General features: G+C 50.4%; 1 protein-coding gene across 2 annotated transcripts in view; it reads left to right on the top strand.

The window, feature by feature from the left end:
• Positions 1-27,044, top strand: part of MIDN (midnolin) — a 42,617-nt gene extending 15,573 nt beyond the window's left edge. For both annotated transcript variants that reach the window (XM_082206488.1, XM_082206489.1), the window contains exons 3-8: positions 720-807; positions 1,896-1,958; positions 14,483-14,872; positions 15,925-16,057; positions 17,704-18,006; positions 26,706-27,044. In XM_082206488.1, coding sequence (XP_082062614.1) covers positions 720-807; positions 1,896-1,958; positions 14,483-14,872; positions 15,925-16,057; positions 17,704-18,006; positions 26,706-26,968 — 1,240 coding nt within the window. In that variant the 3' untranslated portion in view covers positions 26,969-27,044. The remainder of the gene's footprint in view (positions 1-719; positions 808-1,895; positions 1,959-14,482; positions 14,873-15,924; positions 16,058-17,703; positions 18,007-26,705) is intronic.
• The last annotated feature ends 317 nt before the right edge of the window (positions 27,045-27,361 follow it).

The following is a 27,361-nucleotide window of genomic DNA, read 5'->3' as shown; positions in this document are numbered from 1 at the left end:
CTAAGATGCAAGGAAGCAGTTGCCTTTATGTGAGGAGCCCTTGAGGGGGGAGGAAATCTCCCCCCCATTTGTCTATCTTCCCTCCCACCCCCTGTCTGAACTGCTTTTTATTTTATTTTTTAATGCATAAATAATAAAAAAATGCATTTTTATGGTCTCCCTTCTTCGCACAACTAGGTAAAAACGGGGGACAGTTCAGACTTAAAAATCAGGGAACAGTAATGTCATTTTATTCTATATTCTCCCCTTTAGGTTCTGGGCCTTGCAATATAATATGGGGGGATCCCCTCTTTTTACAACCATAAATTTATCGCTTGCTGTCTCTCCCCTTGGAAAAAATATGGCCATTTCTCTCTTCAGATACAATGGGGTTTTTTTTTGCAATGAATGAATGGATAAAATAATCTACCCAGATCTGTCGCTGAAATCGTCTGGCAGAGTGGGTTTCTGCGAAGAGATAGTTGCTTGACGGATGACTGCGGAATACCAGCTGCCCTGTGTCTGGGGGGGGGGAGAGAGACTGACTTATTATATTGTGTTTACATAAAAGGAGCGGAAAGGGGGAATACTGGAGAAATACTGGAAAGATGAATAATTAGAGGTTCTGTAAGCAATTTAATTACCATTTGTATTTTTTTCAAAAAAGTAACAATGCTTTATCCCTCCTCCCTCCCTCTGTTTCTCTCCCCCCTGCTCACCCCCCCAAAATATCCTTTTAGTCGACTTAATTCGGGCAAACTTCAAGATCTGGGTGTTGGAGACGGGAGCAAGTTGACTCTGGTGCCAACGGTGGAAACCGGCTTAATGGTAAATAAGTTTCATTTATTATCTCCCCAGCATCAGGAGGAGCCAAGACGTGGCGCCCACCGGGTGCTTTGAACTATAACTCCCATCCGCTGCAACTGGGTGTGTGTGAATGGCCAATGATTATGGGAGTTGTAGTCAAGAAGGCATTGAGTATGGCGATGGATGTCTTAGTCATCCTCTAAGGCAGGCAAACTCGGCCCTCCAGATGTTTTTGGGACTACAACTCCCATCATCCCTGACCACTGATCCTGTGAGCTAGGGATGATGGGAGTTGTAGTCCCAAAACATCTGGAGGGCCGAGTTTGCCTATGCCTGCTCTAAGGAACCACAGCTAAAAGAAACCCTGGCAGACAGCTACCCAAACTCTGCAGAAACTAGTAAAATTCTGCGTGCTTTTTAGGTCTGGCCCTGCACACCTCTGCCATGCGGCCCCCAGAAGATTGGCCCTGGGCCTATTAGTCCCCCGGCTAGGAAAAGGTTCCCTAACCTTTAATTTAATTTTTGGAGCCCCTCTGCAAGCTAACAGGTCACTCAAAGGCAGCCGGGGGGGGGTGAGGAGATAAGTTAGCCCTCCCCTTGGGCTCTTTTCCTTCCTGCTTGCCTAGAGGCGATTCAGAATGCTCTGTAGGTGACTAATAATAATAATAATAATAATAATAATAATAATAATATAATTTATTATTTATACCCCACCCATCTGGCTGGGCCTCCCCAGCCACTCTGGGCAGCTCCCCCCCCAAAAAAAATTAAAATACTGTAATACATCAAACATTAAAAGCTTCCCTAAACAGGGCTGCCTTCAGATGTCTTCTAAAAGTCTGGTAGTTGTTTTTCTCTTTGACATCTGGTGTTCCACAGGGCAGGTGCCACCACCAAGAAGGCCCTCTGCCTGGTTCCCTGTAACTTGGCTTCTCGCAGGGAGGGAACCGCCAGAAGGCCCTCGGAGCTGGACCTCAGTGTCCGGGCTGGATGATGGGGGTGGAGACGCTCCTTCAGATATACTGGACTAGGCAAATTGTCGATTTTTGGAAAAAGAGATTTATCTTATTTTCCTTGTTTCTCCCCCCAAAAAAACCCACCTTCTACAGTCGCAAGCATCCAGACCGGAGCAGTCCGTAATGCAAGCGTTGGAAAGTTTAACAGAAACTCAGGTAAGAACACTTTCGGCTTGGGGTGTGTGTGTGTGTGTGTGTGTGTGTGTGTGTGTGTGTGAAAATTTCTCCCAAAGCCCTTATTTTGTTCCATTGCCTGAAATCGCCCTGCGAGGACTACAGGGCTTGGTCAGTGGCCGGCTGTCTCAGCCCTGGTGACCTCCAGATCTGGAAATGCCTGGTTTTCCTAAAAATTTAGACACCCCCCCATGCATTTAAAATAAGGATTTCAAAAGAAAAACGAGCTCTGCTTCAGCCTTTGGGTAAAACTTCCTTCTTTCCTGTCGGGTCACTTCCCTGATCGCTGCCGTATTGACTTGGGAACTTTAGTGCGGTTAATTTTGTAGCTCGATTGTACATCTTTTCCCCCCCCAATTGCCTGTGGTCCAGGACATCGTTGGTTCCGCGTGTATTTTATTTTATTTATACATTCGACGTATCTTTAATACATCTTTAATTGTCACCATTTATCTTACTTCCCTCCCCTCTGTGAGGGTCTTAATTTATTCCTTGTTAAGTTGCATCTCCTTAATAACCTTTAATGTGCATATTTTATGTACAGTGTGCTATTTTTATCTGTTAGCCGGCTTTGGCCGGGGAGGGAGGGATAAAAATAAAAAAAATATTATTATTAAAGCAGTATCTTGACACTTTAAAGCAGTCACTCCCCCAGAAAATCCTGGGAGTTATAGTTTAAGGGTGCTGAGAGAGCGCTACAGTTCCCAAGGTGGTAAAACAGCCCATTCCTCTTTGTAGAGGAATTTTGGGAATTGCAGTTCTCTGGTGGGAACAGGACGCCGCCTACAACTCTCAGCACCCTGAAACTACAGTTCCCAGAATCCTTTGTGCACCGTGACTGCTTTAAATGTAGAGGGATGGGACTTGAGAAGGGGGAGTGACTGCTTTGTATGATCTCGTTTTTTTGCGAGGCTTAAAGGCCATAGAGTTGAAGGAGGAAGTGTGAAAGAGTGCCGCTCTTTCCCACTTCCTCTTTCATCTCTATGGGCTTTTCGAGGCTCTGGATGAATTGCACCAAATCTGAATTTTCGTTTTATTTTCGCCTGCTCTGGTGGAGGGAGGGCAGAAGGGGCTAGAGGGAGGTGTTGCCGTGGGGCTCGCTCCAAAATGCAGATGCGTCTGTGGGATCTAGATAAGTTGGCAACCGCTGCCTTTAGAGAGAACCCAAAAGGGAAAGCCTAGCTTTTTGATGGATTTAACTGAATCCTGTAAGGGAAACTTAATTATATTTCAGGAGTCTTCAAGGAAGGCTGCTTAACACTGATTTGGGTTGGTAATCCTTCAAGGCTAGAGGAGAAAGGCAGCGAGATGAGGGTCTCTCAGCTATAGGTCTACTCTGAGTAGGGCTAACATGGCTCATGGCGTTCTAAATTACCTAAATGAGTCCTGGTCCGTTTCATATCTCTGGCTTTGTCCCTCGCCATTAGTCATACTAGCCACAGAAATGAACAAACAGAACCAGCCGCAATTTAAAACACATCACAAAAGGAAAAAGCATTGGGGAGGGAAGAGGAAACCGAGCGGGCACCGATTCTTCAAAATCGTTGTGGTCCCGTTGAACTTAATGGACAAGGTGAACTGGGGGGTGTCCATTAATTCCGGGGGGTGGGGGGCAGCCCAATCTGAGTTCCAACATAGCTGGATGAAAACCGATTGTCCTTCTAATCCTCGTGTGATCAAAACGTGCGTTTTGATAATGTGATTTAAAATCAAGGTGTGAGCCCCTTTCCAGTCGTCCTGTCCCCCCCCCGCAGCCCCAATAAGTAAAAAGAAGCATTCTCACAATAGCAAACCAGATGCCTGTCATTTAATTTCATTAGACCTCCAACTTTTAGTATTCACCCAGTTTTTCGTTTTCTGTTTGCAATTCTTCCCCAGCGCCAAATTCACCAGAGCATTTATATCACTTCTAAGGCCCCTGGAATTTACTACGTGGTGCCCAGGGTTTTAAAAAAACTAGGCCCACGTTTATTTTTTAAAAAAATGAATATATAGTAGGGCAGCATTGTGGAACGGCCAGTTAATTATTATTATTTTGTCTCCTGCCCAAGCGCAGAGGGGCTTGTGGCTGGCGGGGCGAGATTTGGGGTGCAAAGTAGCAGCAAGAGGGGGCGGGAAGAGTCTAATTTCTCCTTCCTCTCCCCCCCTCCACCTCTCAGCCTGATTATTATATAGAGAAGAGAGGGGCGGGGAATTTTGATTTATTTCCTGCACGCTCTCTCTCTCTCTCCCAGCCCCCATGGGAGAAGGAGCCTCAGGAAGAGGCAAGGGTGGAATTTGAGGGGGGTGGGTGGGTTGGCCTATGGATGGCGGGGGGGAGGGGGTTCACGCCAAGAATGCATGCATTTTTTGTGTGTGGGGGGGAGCTGAGCCAAGTGGCAGCCGGCCATCTGTTTCTGATGGGTCTGGCTTTGATTATTCTGGCTTCTGCTAAACCCACATTCCTTCCTCTTTGCGGAGACTTTTCTTTTGGTAGCAAAAAAAATGTCTTGGGGGGCGGAGAAGGGCGCAGAATCTGGTTGCGGGAGGGTGGCCGGGTTTAAAGACTTGCCCTTGGCTTCCTCTGAAGTTTTGATGCTTGCCTGGCACTGATTTCGAAGTTCTTGTCCAGCGTATGGGTCTTAGTTGTGTCATAACAGCTGCGCTGAATCAGACCCAGTGGTTTTGGCGCAGAATCCTGGCCAGTTATATGCATTCCCTTTAATTTTGAGCATGCGCTACTTGCAATCTTGTATGCATTTAGTACACGTTATTTATTTTATTTTATTTGTATGCTTGGGTTTGACTGGGTTTCCCCAGCCACTCTGGGCGGCTCCCAACAGAATATTAAAAACATGACAAAACATTAAAAACTTCCCTAAACTGCCTTCAGACGTCTCCTAAAAGTCAGATAGTTGTTTATTTCCTTGACATCTGATGGGAGGGTGTTCCACAGGGCGGGCGCCACCACCGAGAAGGCCCTGTGCCTGGTTCACTGTAACCTCGCTTCTCGGAGGGAGGGAACCGTCCAAAGGTCTCAGTCTGGGTGTGAGCTTTGTAAAACAACTTTGCAACCATGAAAATTACCATTTCGTGCATCTCTCTTCGTAAATATTCATTCTCTATTTAGTGAATCGATGTTATTCGTCGCCGTCTTCGTATTGTGAAAGGTTGCATTGTTTTTAATGTTGTGAACCGCTTGTGAGATCTACAGGGACAGGGCCATAATTTAATAAGCAATTTAATAATTATTTAATAATTTAATAACAAATTTAATAAGTAATAAAGCTCCCTAGAATCTGACATATGTCCCGTGTGTGTGTGTGTGTGTGTGTGTGCGCGCGCGTGCATGTATATACCATTTTTCCGGCGTATAAGACGACCCCTCTAACATTTCCAGTTAAAATACAGAGTTTGGGATATACTCGGCGTATAAGACTACCCCTCTTCCAACGCACACCAAATAAAAATTAAAAAACCAGTCTCCAGTCCGGCTCAGATATCCGCTCCACTTCCCAGTGGCCGGGGGCTTCTGGGGCCAATTTTCAAGTGTATTTCTGCTTCATCTAGAGAGCTTGGTGTCCTCTGATTTAATTTTCTGTCGTTTTGTCCTTTGGCGGGGAGTTGCTGCCGGAGCTGCTGCTCTAGCCGGCGTATAAGACGACCCGCGACTTCTGAGAAGATTTTTCTGGGTTCAAAAGTAGTCTTATACACCAGAAAATACAGTATATCTTATATATCTCTATCTATATGGCAAGCTCTGCTCCCAAAGGCTTGCAGTCTTTAGTAATATTGTTTGAAAAGAAACACACACACTAGAGGAAAGAGAGTTGGGGAGGGAAGAGGAAACCAATAAGCTCAAGGCACCAAAACGCTTGTGCGTTCTTCCTAGGGACAGGGAAATGGTGGCGGGGGTGGGTGTATGTTGAACCTCTCCTCTCCCCCATTCCCCCTAGCAAACCTCTTCTTTGCGTAGCTTTTCCACAGAAGGGAACGCCCAGTTACTGTCCGGGTATTTACTTGGGGTGGGGAAGAGAGAGACAAAACCAGGAAGCCCCACCTCTCATTCATCCTGCGACTGTTCTGCTCGCCTCAAACGGCTGCCCGTCTTCTTTCTGCTAAGAGCAGAAAAAAATTGCTTCCTCGAATGTTTGGGGTGGGTCTTACGAAAGCTCTGACGCCCTTTCCTGAGATCTGGGTGCAGGGCTTCCGTTCGGTGAGAGAAGGGTGTGTGTGTTTTATTTATTGTTGCTGCGTTCTGCAAAGCAGCTTTCCCTCCACAACTACCCTGTGGGGTAGATTAGGCTGGAGGGGGTGCAATTGCAGGGGGTGGGATTTGAACCCCTGTCTGCCATGGGTTCCCCACCCTCGATGAATCCTCTGCGAGGTCGGCCGGGCCGAAAGAGCCAACGCCTGCCCCGAGGTCACCCATTCAGCTCCATGGCCAAGTGGGGATCATAGCTGTCAAGCGTCCCTTATTTGGCGGGACAGTCCCTTATCCCAGCGCCATGTCCCGCTGCTGTCCCTTATTGATGACATCCCTTAAATAAGCTACTGAAGGTAATGGGGCCCTATCTATGTCCAGCTGTCCTTTGTCAACAACAAATTGTTGCTGTTTTTTGTGTTGAATATGTGCTATATGGTAATTAATGGACCTAATAGGTATCTAAAGCCATTTGCACGCAACAAAATAGGCATTTTATCAAAGTAATTGTTGAGCCCTTATTTTGGCTGCTGATCCCTTATTTTCGAGGCTGCTGGCCCCTTATTTTCAAATCTGCAAGTTGACAGCTATGGTGGGGATTCGAACCCAGAACCTAGTAGTAGTATTATTACCCTGCTGAGAATCTCCGCTTTTACAAGTCTTTTGTGGATTTGCTCGGCCGAGATCATAACCTCTCCTGGCTTGTGTTTTGGTTTTTCGGGATGGGCACCGTTTTTGGCGATGTTGTTGGACTACAACTCCCATCATCCCCGAGATCTGGCCTTGCTAGCTAGCTAGGGGCGATGGGAGTTGTAGTTCAACAACACACAGGTTGAGAAAGGCTGGTTTGGACTGAGCAACGCTTTGCTAAATTTCCTGTTCCTCCTTGACGTTGATTGTTGTTTTTTTGTGTGTGTTTATTTGCTTTGCAAAGGGTGGGGTGGTCCAGGAAGTCTGTGGGGTGCCCCTCCAGTGATGCCTGCCACCCTCCTCAGGGAGGGCGCCAGCCGCCCGCCCGTCCCACCCACGGAGCGTGGCCCTGGTGCCACCCTCCCCGAGCGGCGGGGAAGCGGGCAAGGCCACGGGTTACCTCGGGCCAAGTTTTCTGAACACGTCGTCGGAGAAAGGAAGAATTCGGTGTACTCTGAGTCATTCCTGGTTTCTGGGAATTGGGGCCTAGCTCTTGAGCTAGATTCAGAGGCAATCAATTTAAATTTCTGCCTTCAGAAGGCTTTCTGAATCCAAGCAGGAAAATAATATTTTTTTTGCTTTTTGGGATGGTTGGCACAGAAGTACGTCTCTGTCTTTCTTTCTCTCTCTCCCGCCCTCAACCCAAACCCATTGCCATCTCTCTAGAGAACACGGAGTTGGTTTTTTGTGTGTGTCTCTCTCTTCTTCCCACCCACCCAGTTCCCTCCCAGAAGAGTGTGCGATTGTGAAACTTGCGTCCTCCGGCGCAGATAACCCTCTGAGGTTGTGTTGCAATCACGGTGACTGCAGGGTTTTTCTTTTAGTTCCCAGCCCCCCTCCTAGTTTGTGGAAAGGCTTATCCGCGTTTGTCGAGGGCGGCAGGTTCCCTGGGCATGTGCAGAGTGCATTCCCCACCCACCCACCCAGGGCCGGTGTGCAGTTGTGCAACTTCATCCTCCAGAGCAGGTAACAGGTTTTGAGTTTTGATTTCTGTGTTTTGCAGGAAGGTTTGTCTCTGCTTCCAGGGCAGCAGGGTTTCTGAGCTTGCACAGAGTTTCGTTTTCTTTTCATTGCCTCTGTCGTGCGCCTTTCGAGTGGGTGTTTTGCATGAGGTGTATACGTGTAGCACGTCCCAGATTCCAATTCCCAGCATCCTACAGGTAGACAAAAATAAGCCAGGTAACAAAGCAGTTTCCTGTGTTCCTGGCTCTAAACCAGGAAGTGGCAACAATTCCTTAGAGCATGCGCAGAGTTCCTGGGGACCAGAACCAGGCCTACAGAGCTAAGGGATTTAGGGAACTGCATAGCCACACCAGAAGGTGCAACCTCAAGCCCTCTTCCTTCCCATTTGTAAAAAAAAGTAGTGTCTCTATGAGCCCGCTGACTTTCCTCTTCCCTCCCCAGTCCTCTTTCCTTGCGTGATGCGTATTTGAAACATGCATTTGAATTGTAAAGTGTGAAGCATACTGCTAGGGTCCTCTGGTCCAACCCCTTGCAATGCCTCAGACCTGGGTATACTTCCCCCCATTAAAATGCCCCCCCAATTACCTGCATTAGCGCTTTCTCTCTTTTAAACCAGGCCCAGTGAGGTATAAAGTTGGCATGTGAATTGGCCAACCTGGTATCGTCCTGGGACTCCCAGTTCCCACCTGCCCCCAGGCCGGGAACTGTAGCGCGAAGCGCCCGGCGGGCGGTGTTGGGCTGGTGTCCTCATCCGTGGTTCCTTTGACCCGTTGTCTCTGATTCCAGGCTGGCAGATCTACGCAGGATCTGGCCCCTTCTTCTGCCTATTTGTGTGTTTCTGTGCCTGCGTGCAGATAATTGGGCCCCTCCCTCCTTTCTCTGTTTCTTTCGTTCTCTCTCTCTTTCCAAAGAAGCGAGCGCCAGGGGAAGATTTTATTTTTAGTCCTGCCAGGCTCCTGTGGCACGGAGGTGGCTGGTACACTCAGGGCATCGCCAGCCTCCGGTTAATGACAGCGAAGGGCGCTCCATCTTCAGCCTGGCCTCTGACGTCAGAGGAAACGCGAGGAGGAGCGCAGAGCGAGAGACGGGCTCTCTTCTGCGGCAGGGGCAGAGTGCCTTAATGGTTAGAGCGCCAAGCGGAAAACAGATGGCAGCTTTAAACAAAAAACTGAGGAGGGGGCGTTTAGTTTTCTCCCAGCTGGAGAGCCCTCCGTTCTTATTTCAAAGAGCTGTGGAACTGGAAGGGGGAGCCACAGAGGCCATCAAGCCCAACCCCTTGCAAGGCAGAATTTTTGGGGGTTTTTTGGCATCAAATGCATGCAGATTCTAAGCTATTTCCCCCCCATACTGGTGCACAATCCCGAATTAATTGGTGTTTGCTTGCCTCATTCCTCCCTGTGCTATACCCTCAGTCACAGAGCCTGTGAAATGGGTTTGCAATATCCTCTGAGGCTGCAGTGACATAATATGCGGTTGTTATTTCATTTGTTTTCCTACGGCTTCGTGTTATTAAAATGCTTTATGGTCAAGTTTATGGCCCTTGCGATATGCCGGGTGTGTGTGTTGCTTTTGTATTTTTCAACGGCTGGCTTTTGGGGGGGGCACAAAATAGGTCTCTGCATTTCTTGACGTCCCACGTTCCCTTGGTGCCTAGTTTCTATAATACCTGGGGGGGGGAGGCAGAATACACCCCCTCCACAAAATTTATCCCCCTTTTTGCCAGGGGGACAATGTACTTGATCGCCACTGGAATCCCAGCAGAGGGGCTACTCACGAATTTACAGCGGTGAGGGGGGCAGAGAGAATTTATCCTTGCAGGAAAAGCTCCCCCAGACCTTGTCTGCATATGGAAATTGCCATCTGGGCTGGCGTGAGGCTTTTGAGAACAAAGGAGCTCACTCCATTCAGCCGGTGGAGCGATATTATTTTTTTTTTTGGGGGGGGGGGGAGCCTAAAAAAAATGCATTTTCTTTTCCTGATGGCAAGCTTCTCTTCCAGCTGCGTGCGACAGACGCCCCCGCCCCTCCGCTGTTTAATCAAAATCAATAATAAATATTGCTTGCTGCCTATTGCGCCGTGATGGGTGGCTGTTTTTTTTATAACCTGGCGGGTGTCCAGCGGTCTTTTGTGCCGCCGGTGGGGGCGGTTGCTGCAGGGAGAGACACACAGACCAGGAGTCGTGACTTGCGGACGGCGGATTGGGGGGGGCGCGAGGGTGCTTTTGACGGCAGAGGCTCCTTTGCGGCTGGGCTGGTTTTGGAATTTCGTGACTGGCGCAGGCCGGTGGGGGGGGGGAGGTGATGCCAGACGCCTGGAGATTTGGAGAATGTGGCTTCTCCCCTCTCTGCCCCCCCCCCAGCTCTCCAGACTTGGGGGGGGGGAGCAAAGGCCAAAATTCTAGACCTGTAGATCTGCCCTGGGTCACCTCAAGCCCTCGCCGGAGGGCACGAAGTTGTCATAGAGCAGGGGTCAGCAAACATTTTCAGCAGGGGGCCGGTCCACTGTCCCTCAGGCCTTGCGGGGGGCCGGACTATATTTTGCAAAAAAAAAATGAACGAATTCCTATGCCCCACAAATAACCCAGAGATGCATTTTAAATAAAAGGACACATTCTACTCGTGTAAAAACACCCTGATTCCCGGACCGTCCATGGGCCCGGATTGAGAAGTCAATTGGGACGGATCCGGCCCCCGGGCCTTAGTTTGCCTACCCATGTCATAGAGGCACGCGTTTGTTCTGGCCCTGATGGAAGAGACCATCCTTCGCACTCGCAGATAGACGGCGCTTTTGCATGGCTGATCCATATACTAGCTCCAAATAATTCTGTTGGAGGGGGGGGTTGATTGTGAGTCCCCCTCCCCTCCCCTGCTTCATTCATGCTGCAACCCAGGACTTGGTATGTTTGAGAGGCTCTGAGCTTCATGGCTGTGGGGGTGGGGTCTGAGTTCGAATTCTCCCTTCCAGAGGCGCCATGAGGGTCATCTAGTGCGACTCCCCTCCAATGCAGGAGACAGAGTATCCCAACCCCAAAAAATAATTCCTGGGTTTCAGTGCAAGCAGTCTTTCCACATACCCTTCTTGTGGCAGTGAGTTCCGTAGGGTAATTACCAGAACAGGCGTGTTTTGCCCTCTTCTATTTTGCCCCACATCCCTGGTAGCAATGTGGTGCATTGCAGCGACCAGGAAACCCAGTCTCTGCCCTCAAGGCGCTTACAGTCTTGGGTTCCGGCTGCAAATGAAGGCAGGAAGAGTGACGGAGGACTTATGTCTGCAATCTTCGCTTCCCGGGGATAAGAATGCTTACTCTACACTAGCTCGCAGGGCTGCACTCTGCACATGCTCAGAAACCCCTTGACATCACCATTCCTGGGTATTTCATCCACTTCCGTCCCAGTGTGGGCGAAGAGAGTAGAGAAACAGTTACCGGGTCTGAATATGCATGATTTGTTAAATCAATTTACCGTATTTTTTGCTCTATAAGACGCACCAGACCACAAGACACCACCTAGTTTTTGGAGGAGGAAAACAATAAAAAAAATATATTCTGAATCTCAGAAGCCAGAAGCGCAGTGAAAGCAGCAATCCCTCTTGCTGTTCTGGCTTCTGGGATAGCTGCGCAGCCTGCATTCGCTCCATAAGACGCACACACATTTCCCCTTACTTTTTAGGAGGGGAAAAGGTGAGTCTTAGAGAGCAAAAAACACGGTATATTTTTTTAACAAACTGGGGTTTGTTTGTTTTTTGCTTGATGCTTTCCGCATCTGTTTTGTTTATGGCGCTGTTCCTGCAGAAAATGGCAGCGCTGAGGTGCGTCCCACTTCTTCCGTGTTTAGGAGCCTTCTAACCTTTCGAAAATAATAACAATAATTTGCGTGCTAGAGATGGTTTCAGGTCTGCTTCCTGCAGGTAGCAGCCTGCTAAACCTCGCTCGGCTCAACTTCCCGGCTGTCCGAAACTCAACTTCGCTGCTTTGCGCCCACTGCCTGCATCCGCCCCCCCCCCTCAGTTCCCACGGGTTTCTCAGAAACTTCGAAGCCGGGGGGGGTGGGGGGTGTTGTCTTCCGTTTCTTCTGTGTGTGTAGATGGGCGCATGAACAGTTGTGTGGAGTCTAGAGGATCCCAGCAGGTGCTGGGGGGGTTGGAGTCAAGTAGGGTCACGGATGACGCAAGGAGCATTTTTTTTTGGTGCGCTTAGATTTTTATTATGGGACGCGTGTGGCGCTGTGGGTTAAACCACAGAGCCTAGGACTTGCCGATCAGAAGGTCGGCGGTTCGAATCCCCGCGATGACGGGGTGAGCTCCTGTTGCTCGGTCCCTGCTCCTGCCCACCTAGCAGTTTGAAATCACGTCAGAGTGCAAGTAGATAAATAGGTACCACTCCGGTGGGAAGGTAAACGGCATTTCCGTGCGCTGCTCTGGTTCAACGGAAGCGGCTTAGTCCTGCTGGCCACATGACCAGGAAGCTGTACGCCAGCTCCCTCGGCCACTAAAGCGAGATGAGCGCCGCAACCCCAGAGTCGGCCACGACTGGACCTAAGGGTCAGGGGTCCCTTTACCTTTACCTTATCTCGGTGGTGGCAAAACACACACACACACACACACACACACACACACAGCAAATTCTCATACCCTTTACCTTTTTAAGTTGGCGAGGACGAAATGTCTAGTTATGTCCTTTTAAAAGACTCCTCCCTAGACCAGCGAACCCCACCTGCTTAAGCAAATATTTACTGCTGTCTCCCCACACCCTCCCCTCCCGGGGACCAGGGCTTGTTCTGGGGCTTCCCCACCCAAATCCCAGCAGATCGCACAGGTGTGTCGGGTATTATGGTCTGCCCACGGTGGTGATTTGGACAGCTTTTCTGCTGTACTTTATAGGAAGGAGAAAAATAATAATTTCCTTAATAACAATTGAAACAATTTATTTAACCAAAGCGGTAACATTGTAGCTTATGTATCCATGTTTGTTAAGTGATGTGGTTAAATGGGTTTAAAAAGCAACAAGAAGCAAACTTGGACTGAGTTTTAGCACACATGAAAAAGTTAAAACGTTTCCTGATGTCGAAACAAAATTTAAAAATTCCTTCCAGTAGCACCTAAGAGAGCAACTAAGTTTGTTATTGGTATGAGCTTTCGTGTGCATGCACACTTCTTCAGATACACTGAAACAGAAGTCACCAGTCTGAAGTTTGAAGAATTTGCGATGGCAAACCGATGCGTCTATCTACCTGTAACATTTCCTGATGAATAGCCTTTGGAGTATAATGTAACTTAAACAGAAAACTATCTTTAGAAGAAGAAAAAAAATCCTCCAAAAGCATTTTATTTTAGAAATCTGACTGAAATAAAAAAAAAAAATCTGATTAAAAAAAAAATCCTATTTCTTTTGAGTTTTACCCACCCTGCTTGTCTGGAGGCGGTTGGAGGATGGATGCGGCTAACAGATTGAGGTTGAATCCTGACAAGACAGAAGGACTGTTTTTGGGGGACAGGGGGCGGGCAGGTGTGGGGGACTCCCTAGTCCTGAATGGGGTCACTGTGCCCCCGAAGGACCAGGTGCGCAGCCTGGGAGTCATTTTGGACTCACAGCTGTCCATGGAGGCGCAGGTCAATTCTGTGTCCAGGGCAGCTCCATCTGGTACGCAGGATGAGACCCTCCCTGCCCATGGACTGTCTGGCCAGAGTGGTGCATGCTCTGGTTATCTCCCGCTTGGACTACTGCCATGCGCTCTCTGTGGGGCTCCCTTTGAAGGTGACCCGGAAACTACAACTAATCCAGAATGCGGCAGCTGGACTGGGGACTGGGAGTGGCCGTCGGGACCACATAACACCGGTCTTGAAAGACCTACATTGGCTCCCAGTAGTTTCCGAGCACAATTCAAAGTGTTGGTGCTGACCTTGAAAGCCCTAAACGGCCCAGTATACCTGAAGGAGCGTCTCCACCCCCATCGTTCTGCCCGGACACTGATGTCCAGCTCCGAGGGCCTTCTGGCAGTTCCCTCATTGCAAGAAGTGAGGTTACAGGGAACCAGGCAGAGGGCCTTCTTGGTGGTGGCGCCCGCCCTGTGGAACGCCCTCATGTCAGATGTCAAAGAGAAAAAGAACTACCAAACTTTTAGAAGACATCTGAAGGCAGCCCTGTTTAGGGAAACTTTTAACGTTTAATAGGTTATTGTATTTTGTATTACAGTGGTACCTCGGGTTAAGTACTTAATTCGTTCCAGAGGTCCGTTCTTAACCTGAAACTGTTCTTAACGTGAAGCACCACTTTAGCTAATGGGGCCTCCTGCTGCTGCCGCACCACCGGAGCACGATTTCTGTTCTCATCCTGAAGCAAATTTCTTAACCTGAAGCACTATTTCTGGGTTAGCGGAGTCTGTAACCTGAAGCGTATGTAACCCGAGGTGCCACTGTATTTTAGTGTTTTGTTGTAAGCCGCCCAGAGTGACTGGGGAAACCCAGCCAGATGGGCGGGGTATGAATAAATTATTATTATTATTATTATTATTATTATTATTATTATTATTATTATTCAATGCCGTGCTTGTGGTTTTTTCCTCCCCTTTCTGCGAATTCCGAGGTGTGAAAATGAATCTGCTTTGTTTTGATTTTGATGCCTGCCTCCTTTCCCCCTTCCGCCTCTCACTTCCTCCTCGTCTTCCCTCCCCAGGTAAACGACTTCCTGTCTGGAAGATCCCCTCTCACCTTGGCCCTCCGCGTCGGGGACCATATGATGTTCGTTCAGCTGCAACTGGCGGCCCAGCAGAACGGCGCACAGCTGCAACACCGCCACCTCATCGCCAGCCGCGGCGAACCCCCGGCCGCTGCGCCCCCAGCCGGTCCCGACTGCCCCGCCGCTCTCCACGGGGGCGGCCACGCCCCCCACTTCGCCCGGGTCCCCGCCTCCCCGCCCGCTTGCCAGGAAAGCCCCGCCTCCCCGCCGCAGGCCCCACCCACGTACTGTAGCTCCGCCCACCCGACGCCCGTCACGGCTGGCATGTTCCGCTCGCACGGGGCCCAGGCGAACGGTGGCATGGGGAGTTCTTCGTCGTGTTCAGAGGTGAGTCTTGGTCTCGTCCGTTCGAGACTCGAACCCAGAACCTGAGCCTCATGTCTGAGCTATTGCAATGGGGGGTTGTTTGGGGGAAATAAGGTTCTCACTTTCAGGGCACTGAATTGGGTGAGGGGTCTTATCGTCCATCGCCACAGGAAGAAACACCGTATTTTTCGCTCTATAAGACGCACCAGACCACAAGACGCACCTAGTTTTTGGAGGAGGAAAAGAAGAAGAAAAATATTCTGAATCCCAGAAGCCAGAACAGCAAGAGGGATCGCTGCGCAGCGAAAGCAGCAATCCCTCTTGCTGTTCTGGCTTCTGGGATAGCTGTGCAGCCTGCATTCGCTCCATAAGACGCACACACACTTCCCCTTACTTTTTAGGAGGGAAAAAGTGAGTCTTAGCAAAAAATACGGTATTTTCCAAGTGGCTTGTGGCCGCTAAGCCCTGCTCTTAAGTAGACCCGTTGAAACAAACGCATGCAGCGTGAGCCTGTTTGCTTCAGTCGGGAAGTCTCGCCGCGGCATTCTGCACCCACTGGAGTTTCTGGGTCAGTCTCAAGGGCAGCCCCACGTAGAGTGAGTTACAATAATTCAGTCTGGAGGTGACCGTCGCGTGGATCACAGTGGCTAGGTCAGGGCGAGAGAGATAAGGAGCCAACTGCTTAGCTTGGCGGAGATGGAAAAATGCCGCCATCAGGGGGGTTTAGATGGAAGGCAGTTCCCAGATCTCCCTGGAGATTGAACTTTCATTCAGAGCAAATACTCTCCCATTTGAATCCACAGCTTCTCTTGCCCTGGCACCAGAAAGCCAGAATTTTGGCCTTAATTCAAATTAGACTTTCTTGGGGGGGGGGTGTTAAGAAAAAGCCTTTTCTGAATATGGTTTGAGGCAGGAATTCGCATCTCTATTCAGGAGGTTTCTAAGCAGAAGTTGGGCGGACATCCGTCAGGAATTCGTTGCCTGTGATTCCGGGGTTGGACTAGATGACCGCCGGGTGTCCCTTCTGAATCTTTGCACAGACTTCAATTTTCACCCCTGCCCTCCTTTCGCAGGTCGATTGCGCCACGCGGAGCAAACCTTCACCCAGTGCCAGCCCTGTTCAGCCTTCCCGACCCCGCAAACCCGGCGCTGTGATCGAAAGCTTCGTGAACCACGCTCCGGGTGTTTTTTCGGGGACGTTTTCGGGTAAGTCTTCATTGACCCTTAACTCCTCTTCCTCCGACCCCTCCGCCTTTCGTGGGAACAAAATACGGCTTCGTGTTGCGGTGTGTGTGCAAGCTTCAGGAACATCACAGGGCGCTTTTGCACGCTGAAGAAGAGCCCTGTGGAGCCCTGAAGCTGGCGCAGGTCCATGTGCCGTTTTTACAATCGAAAATGGCCCCAAACGAACTGTGGGAGCCAACTGATGGGTTTCTGTACAAAGCAGATCTGAATCTGATCTGTGCTGGTTTTTGATAAGAGAAAACCAAGTGAATTTGCAGCTCAGCATTTCTAAAAAAATTGTATCTGTTTGCCTGGAGCCTTCATTATACACCTTTAGGCGCCAGGAAAAACATTCCCTTTTAACCAGGCCTTTGGTTGAGCCTATGCCCTTCCAAAATGTGTTTTTTTTTCCAGTGGTGGTGGGGGTCTATTGGGTTGTTGTTTTTAGTAGTTATTTTGTGGTTTTATATCTTGATTTTATTAACTGCCCTGAGACCCCTGGGTAAAGGGCGGTATATAACTTCAAATTATTATTATTATTATTATTATTATTATTATTATTATTATTAATTTATTTATTAAATGGGCTTGTTGGTTGCGGTTTGGGAAATCTGTGACACTCCAGCCCCTTCAAAGGATGTTGCAGGACTCTGATAATATCCACTAGTGGTTAGGGATAAATTGGGGTTCTATTCTAGACTTATTCAACTTTTGGTCCCTCAAACGTTGTTGGCTAAATCTCTCACCATGCCTAACCACTGCTTGGGGGTCGTGGGGTTTGCAGTTCGGAGAGCCAGGGTTGGAATACTCTCTTGTCGTCCGGCAACATTGAAGAGGGGGTTTTTAATCAGAGGTTGGGATGGCCACCTGCCAGGAAGTACCTATTTTTCGCTCTAGAAGACGCACCAGACCACAAGGCGCACCTAGTTTTTGGAGGAGGAAAACAAGAAAAGAAATATTCTGAATCTCAGAAGCCAGAACAGCAAGAGGGATCGCTGCGCAGTGAAAGCAGCGATCCCTCTTGCTGTTCTGGCTTCTGGGATAGCTGCGCAGCCTGCATTCGCTCCATAGGATGCACACACATTTCCCCTTACTTTTTAGGAGGGAAAAGGGGAGTCTTATAGAGCAAAAAATACGGTATTTTGCTGTGGTTCCCAATTTTCAGGGGGTTGGACTGGATTCTGTTGATTCGAAGAGGTACGCCAGCCAAGCTGCTTTTAAAAAAAGCAAAGAGAACACTGGAGAGTTTGCTCCCTGGCCCAGATTATTGCCACTTTCTCTTCTCATGTGGACTAGAAACCTGCCTTTAAAAAAGCTTTAACATTCACCCTAAGCAAGCGCGGGAAAGGGAAGTTAACAAGACTCTTTTCTGACAGTCTCCCTCTGCAGGTGGCGGCTTCTCCTTCCTTGGAGGCTTTTTGGGAAGTTGAGATCCCTGCGTTGCCGGGGTTGGGCTGGATGACCTTTGGGGTGTCCCTGCCCACTCTATAATTCCAAATTTTCCCTCCGCACCCGACCACAAACACAAATTCTGGGGGAGGAAAAACCAGCCAAGCAAATTCATGCGTTTAGATTGCGAATCGATAAACCTTGAGGGCTAGCGACTTGACTTTGCTTCTCCCTCGCAGGCACTTTGCACCCGAATTGCCAGGACAGCAGCGGGCGGCCCCGGCGGGACATCGGCACCATCTTGCAGATCCTCAACGACCTGCTGAGCGCCACCCGGCACTACCAGGGCATGCCCCAGTCCCTGACGCAGCTGCGGTGCCAGACGCAGTGCTCGCTTTCCTCGGCTTCTTCATCGCCATCGCCGCCCCAATCCCCGGATCTCGCCAGCAACACTACCTCAGAGAAAATCGCAGCAGCTGCTAGCCAATCCTTACACTTGGGCACCCCCTGTGCCAGCCAAGTGGCAGTGTCCAAGCCTTCCGGTGAGTCCTGCCTCTGAAAAAAGAGTCCAGAATGTGGCTCGGGTCATGAGGTCTAGTAACTTGCTTTGCTGTTGGTCTGTAAGGAAGCTGGCGCTTTCTGCATGCAAAGGGCCCGAGTTCGAAAGCCGGCCTCTCTGGGTAGTAGGGCTCTGTCTGAAACCCCTGCCGGCCAGCACTGTGCTAAATCGAGCGATGCACAGAATAAGCCCAAGTCCCAAATTTGGAACAGTGAGGGCTAGCGTCTTGACTTTTGTGACTTTTGCATTGTACATGGATATATTTAGGCAGTGCCGTAGCCCCAAGGAGCTTTCCTCGCACGAGGTCCCGGGTTCAGTTCTGACCTGGAGCGCTGCTGCCGATCACTGCAGGTGGTATTGAATTAGATGGGCGCGATATCGGGCGCGCTCCTTTTTGCCCCTTTCCCCCATTCCTCCCTTCTTAAAAGGGGACGCAGGTGGCGCTGTGGGTTAAACCACAGAGCCTAGGACTTGCCGGTCAGAAGGTTGGCGGTTCGAATCCCCGTGAGCTCCCATTGCTCGGTCCCTGCTCCTGCCAGCCTAGCAGTTCGAAAGCACACCAGCACAAGTAGATAAATAGGTACCGCTCTGGTGAGAAGATAAATGGCGTTTCCGTGCGCTGCTCTGGTTCGCCAGAAGCGGCTTAGTCCTGCTGGCCACATGACCCGGAAGCTGTGCGCCGGCTCCCTCGGCCAGTAAAGCGAGATGAGCGCCGCAACCCCAGAGTCGTCCGCGACTGGACCTAATGGTCAGGGGTTCCTTTACCTTTTACCCTTCTTAAAAAAGGGAGATGCAGCCTTGTAGGACCTCTTAACGTCTGCGTGCAAATGGGGCGCAGCAAAAGGAAAGCACTTGATATTTTATTTTATTTTATTTACTCTCCCCCACTCCCCCCCCCCCAAGTGATAAGTTATCCGTGCTGAGCACGGTGGGGTGTTTTGTGTTACATGCAGAAACTCTCCCTGCAGAGTAAGTCTGGACGTCGGGGGGGGGGGGGAGAGAGCGAGGAAGAGAAAGATGTACTCTTGATTTTCTGTTTGGCTTGGATATTCTCGGTCAGGGTGACCTTGTTTCTTGCCAAGGATGAACCGAACCGCTTCTGTCTGGATGCTAATAGATGATATTTATCCCTCCTGCAAACCCTTCCAGTTTTAGCCTCTTCGGTTCAGTTTTCGTGGGTGCACTTTGCATACTCTCTTGCCTAAAATCCCCCAAAAAATGGCTTTTTCTCCTGCATGCTTTTAATGGGCCACTTTGCATCCACAACCCGTTTTTGGCAGTTCGGATCGGCTAAATTGGGGTGTTCCCTTCCCTCTGGCAAAAGTGAGAATCTCCATTTGCGCTTCTGTTCAGTTATGTGCCCTCTTTACTCCCAAGGTCTCTGCCCCCAGGCGCTTACAGATTAAAGCAGATTTAAACCACTCCAGAGGTTTTGAGAAGAGTCCCCACTTGCCCCCTTCCTCCGTTCGCTGATGGGAGCTGTAGTTCGAAGCGTTCAGAGGGCGCCGGGCTATGGAATTCTGGGGGAAAGTATGTGAATGGCTTTTGAGCAATCCTATCGGGTGCAAGTAGATAAATAGGTACCGCTTACCAGCGGGAAGGTAAACGGCGTTCCGTGTGCTGCGCTGGCTCGCCAGATGCAGCTTTGTCACGCTGGCCACGTGACCCGGAAGTGTCTCCGGACAGCGCTGGCCCCCGGCCTCTTGAGTGAGATGGGCGCACAAACCCCAGAGTCTGTCAAGACTGGCCCGTTCGGGCAGGGGTACCTTTACCTTTACCTATCCTCCTTATCTAACGCGGGTGGCGCTGTGGGTTAAACCACAGAGCCTAGGACTTGCCGATCAGAAGGTCGGCGGTTCGAATCCCTGTGATGACGGGGTGACCTCCCGTTGCTCGGTCCCTGCTCCTCCCAGCCTAGCAGTTCGAAAGCACGATAAATAGGTAGATAAATAGGTACCACTCCAGTGGGAAGGTAAACGGCATTTCCGTGCGCTGTTCTGGTTCGCCAGAAGCGGTTTAGTCCTGCTGGCCACATGACCCGGAAGCTGTACGCCGGTTCCCTTGGCCAATAAAGTGAGATGAGCGCCGCAACCCCAGAGTCGGCCATGACTGGACCTAACGGTCAGGGGGTCCTTTTTATCCTACTTATCTAAGTCCCATTGGACTGTATGAGTTATTTTGCAGCCGAGAAACACATAGGGAATGCCCTGTGAGGTCATAGCTTCCTTGGGGGGAATCGTAGGATTGTAGAGTTGGAAAGGGACCCCTAGAGTCATCTAGTCCAACCCCCTGAAATGCGGGAACCTGTCTTGCCCGACGTGGCTTTCAAACCACGACCCTGAGGTTAAAAACCCCATGCCATCCCAAACCCAATTTAAGGATTAAACTTGACCAAATGTTGCACGAGGACCCCGTAGAACAGGCACCCCCAAACTCGGCCCTCTAGATGTTTTGGGACTACAATACCCATCATCCATGGCTAACAGGTCATGGATGATGGGAATTGTAGTCCCAGAAGTGCTGGGACCCCAGCACAATAGTGGCGTTTACACGGTCCTTCCTTGCCACTCCTTCCATCCCACACAACAACCGTGCGAGGAAGATTAGGCCGAGAGGCAGTGCAACCAGCCCCAGTCCCGTGAGCTTCATGGGCAAATAGGGCGCGATTCGAACCCAAGTCTCCGCCTAGGTTCTAGTCCGACATTTTAGCCGCTGGACCCACCGTTGCCGCGAGGAACTATGGAACTCCCTGCTGCAGGAGAGCTGTTGAAATGGACATCCTGCTCCTTCCGGTGGGTCTACTCTTGAGTAAAACCCACTTGGCCCACCCTCCTTTTGTGTGCTGTCGATTCTACCCTCGGTTGGTAGAGCAGGAGGCGCTCTTCGCCTCAGGGCTGCGGGTTCGAATTCCGCCTTGGGCGAACGTTTCCCGCATCGCAAGGGGGTTGGGCTGGATGACCTTCAGGGTTCCCACGGACATTGGCACCTTTCCTCGCTGTTTTGCAAGCCCTGTGGGTCCGAGTTAGTAGATTAACGAAGTGGGGGGGTGGGCGATAGCTCCCTCTATCTTTTCTCTCTCTCTCTCTCTCTCTCTCTTTTTCTCTCCCTGCTTTCACGCCTCTTCCTCTCTGCACCCCCGTAGGCTGTGTGTGGCAAAGGCCCCCGTGCCCAAAATAGCAAGGCGAGCTGGCGGGGGCGCAGCAGAAAAACCAACACTGTTCCTGCTTTCCTTTCTCCTCCTCGGCGGCCCGCTAACCCCCCTCCTCGCCGCCACCGTCTCTCTGAGGCTCCTCTCTCGCGTCTTCTGCAGGAAAGAGGTTGACAGTTCCCTGTCTGGCAGCCAAGTTCTGGCAAGGCGGCGTTCCAGGCGGGGAGGACACGGGTCGCTCAGCCTCATCCACCCCCCCCCAAAAAATCTGGCCATAACCTCCGAAATCCCTTCCCTGCTCCTCCTGCCTCTCTCTGTGTCTCCACCAGATTTGGGTTATTTAAACAAAAGAAAACTATTGGGTTTGCGATTTTCCTTGCTGCAAGAATTGCGGGTGGGAGACGAGTGTGGGGTTTTTTTCCCCTCTCTCTCTCTCTCACCTGCCCTGCTCCCCTCCTGGACTTTTGGACCAGGGCGTGCTGGATTTGAACCCGCTTCCACATAGGTTGACCTTCACGCAGCCTGGGTAGAAAACAACAACAACAACAACAAATTGTGTTGTTGTGCAGGAACGAATGGGAACGCAGATAAGCCTCGGCCGTAAGCGGTAGCTGCGAGGCTGTTCTTGCTGCCCTCAAGTCGTTAGTCCTCATTGAGGCCAGAGATGGCTCCCAAGTTTAGAGAGACTGTACGAAAACACAAATTTGATGGGGCCTGGAAACACCTTGCAAGAATCACTTTTCCCCTAGGGGACCTCTGACTGCCACCCCACACCCTCCAGAAACCTTCAACTCCCCTCCTCTTCCTTCCCCTCCTCGCACGCTGCCCGCCAGAGTGAGTGCCCCCCCAATCTGCACCCCCTGCAAAAAGACTGGCACCTTGTGACGTGTCTGTAGTTTTTTACGCTTGTGCATGAACCGTGCGTTCTGTGCATCGTTCGGATTCCACCTTCCGAACCTGTTCCTTGCTTGCTGGCTGGCTATCTCCAGAGTAATTTTCTCGTCCTCTCCCCCAATCCAGCCACTTTCCTTTCTGTTTCTTGGGGGGGGGGAGTTGGGTGGAAACTGGGGGTTTTTTTGGGGGTGGCGTGGCTGTCAGAACGTACCGAACTGTGTCAAGCGTGGCTTTGCACCCAATTTCTGTGCACGCACCTGCGGGTTGGTGGTTGTGTTCGTCAAGAGGGTGAGGGAGGGAGCAAGGCCTCCCCTCCGTTTCCTAGATTCTCTTTTATTTTTTCCTCCTCGCTGCTTGAAAACAGGTCACCTTTCTTGCCCCCGTTTCTGAACATAAAAGGTTTTGACGGCTGGTGTGTTGTTAGCCTTGGGGGGGGTGTTGTGGGGGGCAGCCGCCAGTTGCCGACCAAAAACACGGAAGGAAGTGGGGCAACAAAAGATCAGCCGTGCAGGTTTTTTTTTGGGGGGGGGACGTCCCATTTAAATGGGAAACCCTGGCTAGTTTGCAGATGGTTTTTGTCCCAGAGAGATCGCCCTGATGAAAGCATTTTTGCATGTTCTCTAGAAAGGTAAAGGGACCCCTGACCGTTAGGTCCAGTCATGGCCGACTCTGGGGTTGCGGCGCTCATCTCGCTTTATTGACCGAGGGAGCCGGCGTACAGCTTCCGGGTCATGTGGCCAGCAGGACTAAGCCGCTTCTGGTGAAACAGAGCAGCGCACGGAAACACCGTTTACCTTCCCGCCGGAGTGGTACCTATTTATCTACTTGCACTTTGATGTGCTTTCGAACTGCTAGGTGGGCAGGAGTAGGGACCAAGCAAGGGGAGCTCACCCCGTCATGGGGATTCGAACCGCCGACCTTCTGATCGGCATGTCCTAGGCTCTGTGGTTCAACCCACAGCGCCACCCGCATCCCTTGCCAGGTTGATATGCAACAGATAAAAATGCCGAATAGCGATCGTCCCTTGATTTAATTCAAATAGCAATCGTCCCTTGATTTAATTCTAATTAAAAAAAAACAAAAATTGCAGGGAGAGTCGAGGCCGACTTGAAACCCTGTGGATTGTTGAATGTTGTTGTTGTTGTTGTTGTTGTTGTTGTTGTTTAGTCGTGTCCACCTCTTTGTGACCCCTTGGACCAGAGCACGCCAGGCACTCCTGTCTTCCACTGCCTCCCGCAGTTTGGTCAAACTCATGCTGGTAGCTTCGAGAACACTGTCCCACCATCTCATCCTCTGTCGTCCCCTTCTCCTTGTGCCCTCCATCTTTCCCAACATCAGGGTCTTTTCCAGGGAGTCTTCTCTTCTCATGAGGTGGCCAAAGTCTTGGAGCCTCAGCTTCAGGATCTGTCCTTCCAGTGAGCACTCAGGGCTGATTTCTTTCAGAATGGAGAGGTTTGATCTTCTTGCAGTCCATGGGACTCTCAAGAGTCTCCCCCAGGGATTGTTGAATAGACCTCCCCAATTATGAAACTCGTTTGCTGGGGGGGGGGCATGTCTTGCCGTCCTCACCCTGTCCACAGAGTCATTCTCTCTCCCTCTCTCTCATCTGGAGGCGTTAGTGCAGTCGTGGTCTCCTCGGATGAATTCCTCTAGAATAAATACCGCCCCCAGATTATGTCCTGCCTGTCACCAGCGCGGCGCATAACTTCCGCCTCCTGCTTCCCTTTCGCTCTCATTAGTGCGCATCGCTCAATCTTTTCTTCTCCTTTGGTCTCTTCCCCCACGTAATTTGACGCGGGGGGAAACTGAGGCACGGGGTGGAATCGGCGGCTTGGCTTTTGCCTTCCTGGTTCCGCAGAGGGGAGGGTGCTTTGATTCCTTTAAAGGGGGGGGGGACAGAGAGAGAATGAGAATGTCGGACCCTCCTGGCAAAGTCGCTCGTGGGCGGTGGGTGGGATTCGAATCCTGGACTCTCCCAGCTCCTAATCTGGGACTCTTAGCCCCCTTGAGTGGGGTGGTTAGCTCAGCAGGTTTGAGTGTGTGCTGAAAGCAACAAGGTTCAATATGCGCTAAATATTTCCGCATTGCAGGGGGTTGGAATAATAATAATAATAATAATAATAATAATAATAATAATAACAACTCTCAGGGCCCCTCCACAGTGTTTTTTTTTTCTTTTAAAAAATGCATTCTCTCATTTCGACTCAAGAAAATCACCATTTTGCAGAAAATGAATACAGCAAATGGACAAAACTACGAAAGATCCACAAAACATTTCGGGGTATTCGTACCCCTGTTTGTGTGTGTGTTCCCCCCAGAAAAAAAATCACTGCCCCCTTTGCAAGGGAGGACATGAGGATTTAAAAAGGCTGCAGACAGCCGGGGGGGGGGGCGCGACCATTTGCACACACGCACGAAAAAGAAAACCCTTGCGTTCTTCAGAGGAAAAGTGAGATATAAATGTATATAACGTTTTCGCAAGGCTCCCTTTTTCGTTTCTCTCCCCCCCCCAAACCTCGCCGTTTTCTGGCGCCTCCATCTCTTCCCCCCCCCCCCGGCTCTTGCAAAAAAAAAAAAAAACCCGCTCAATTGTTCTCCCGCCCACGGGCTGCTATAGCAAAGCCGCGGAAAAGGGGGGGGGGTTAGATAGAGAAAAGGGCCGCCTGTTGACGGCAGAGAGTGGGAGGCACGAAGTCAGAGGTGACTTCTTGTTCTCTCCTCCGAGACGGGAAGTGTTCGAAACCCTCCGGGGGGGTGGGAGGTGGGGGGGGGGAGAGGCGAGAGAGCTAGAATGAGAAGAAAGAAAATATATATATATTTTTTTTAAAGAAGAAGTGTGCAAAAGAGCCATTGTTTTTTTGATGCTCCTTGGGCATCCTTCCTGTCTCTGTTGCCATGGAGACGAGGTCCTGGTTCTCCATGGATGCTGAGGTGATGGAAAGTCCTCCATTTTGAGACTAGCGCGCCTGCGTTTCTGCTCTCCCCACATGCACACACCACCCCCTAGGGCACTGGGGTGTTGAATGCCCTTGTTTTATTTTTATTTCCTCCAATCTTGGTGGAAAAGGAGAGGGGTTCTTGACGGAGCTGCCAGGCAAGCCATTTTGCTTTATTTACCGTATTTTTCGCTCTATAACACGCACCCGACCATAACACGCACATAGTTTTTAGAGGAGGAAAATCCGTAGGCATGCCACCCGTAGGCATGCCACCCGTAACACGCACAGACATTTCCCCTTACTTTCTAGGAGGAAAAAAGTGAGTGTTAGGGTGCAAAAAAATACGGTATTAAATTTGTAGGCTCCCCTCCCATCAAAGCATCCCGGGGCAGTGTGCAGTATAAAATACACAATAATAATAATAATAGGTAAAGGTAAAGGGACCCCTGACCATTAGGTCCAGTCGTGGCTGACTCTGGGGTTGTGGCACTCATCTCGCTTTATTGGCCGAGGGAGCCGGCGTACAGCTTCCGGGTCATGTGGCCAGCAGGACTAAGCCGCTTCTGGCGAACCAGAGCAGCGCACGGAAACGCCCTTTACCTTCTAGAGTGGTACCTATTTATCTACTTGCACTGGTGTGCTTTCGAACTGCTAGGTTGGCAGGAGCAGGGACCGAGCAACAGGAGCTCACCACCCGCATCCATAATAATAATAATAATAATAATAATAATAATAATAATAATAATAATAATAATAATTTATTTATACCCCGCCCATCTGGCTGAGTTTCCCCAGCCACTCTGGGCGGCTTCCAGTTGAGTTTTAAAAAATAGTACAGCATTAAATATTAAAAATTTCCTAAACAGGGCTGCCTTCAGATGTCTTCTAAAAGTCAGATAGTTGTTGATTTCCTTGACATCGGATGGGAGGGTGTTCCACAGGGCGGGCACTACCACCGAGAAGGCCCTCTGCCTGGTTCCCTGTAACTTGGCTTCTCGCAGGGAGGGAACCACCAGAAGGCCCTCGGCGCTGGACCTCAGTGTCCAGGTAGAACGATGGGGGTGGAGATGCTCCTTCAGATATACTGGACCTCAGGCTGTTTAGGGCTTTCAAGGTCAGCACTGACACTTTGAATTGTGCTCGGAAACGTCCTGGGAGCCAATGCAGATCTCTCAGGACCGGTGTTATGTGGTCTCGGCGGCCGCTCCCAGTCCCCAGTCTAGCTGCCGCATTCTGGATTAGTTGCAGTTTCCGGGTCATCTTCAAAGGCAGCCCCACGTAGAGCGCATGGCAGTAGTCCAAGCAGTAGACAACCAGAGCATGCACCACTCTGGCGAGACAGTCTGTGGGCAGGGATGGTCTCATCCTGCGTACCAGGTGGAGCTGGTGGACAGCTGCCCTGTACACAGAATTGACCTGCACCTCCATGGACAGCTGTGAGTCCGAAATGACTCCCAGGCTGCACACCTGGTCCTTCGGGGGCACAGCCGCCCCATTCAGGACCCTTCCCCCCCCCAAAACAGTGCTTCTATCTCTGGGGTCTCCTGATCACTAGGACCGCAGATAAAAGAAGCTGGTAGACGGGGAAATAGCATTGTTGGGTTTTTTTGCATGAATTTCTCCAATTTCCCCCCGTTTTATTTTGGCAAGCCCCTGTTTTCCGACCCCTCGTTTAACGTCTCTGTGTTTCTTCCTTCGCAGGCGACCGGTTGCGGCAGACGGAGAACCGCGCCACACGCTGCAAAGTGGAACGCCTGCAGCTTCTGATGCAGCAGAAGCGGTTGCGCCGGAAAGCTCGCCGCGACGCCCGCGCCCCTTACCATTGGCTGCCCAACCGCAAGTCCAGTCGCACAAACAGCAACAGTAGCATGTCGAGCGAAGGGAGCCTTGACCTCGACTTCGAAGACTCTGTGTGGAAACCGGAAGTCAAAGCGGACATGAAATCCGAGTTTGTTGTAGCATAAAAGGAAAAACAAAAAACCAAGACCGCAGGGAGGGGAGGACGAAGAGACCGAAGTTTTTTTGGGGGGGGTGGGAGGGGGCGTCGAACGGGAAGCCCGAGGTTGGGGAGAAAGACCATTTAGTAATAATTAATAATACGTTTTTGGGTCCGTGCGAGCAAAGTCCTTGGGTGCTTAGATCCTTTTAGAAAACAAGATACACACACACACGAAAAACAACAACACTTATTGGATCGCGGCGGACGGACCAGCCCTACGGAAATCTCCTTGGGCAGATTGGAACAGTATTTTCTATTCTTTTCGAAACTCTTGTTTTTTCGTTTTGAGAACTGAAGCGGCTTGGGACGGAGCGAGAAAGAGACTTTGCTTCCCAGGAACTGGACTTGAAAGGAACTT

Source organism: Podarcis vaucheri (assembly GCF_965113315.1).
Source record: "Podarcis vaucheri genome assembly, chromosome: 18".
NCBI lineage: Eukaryota > Metazoa > Chordata > Lepidosauria > Squamata > Lacertidae > Podarcis > Podarcis vaucheri.
This window is presented reverse-complemented; position numbering and strand designations above follow the sequence as displayed.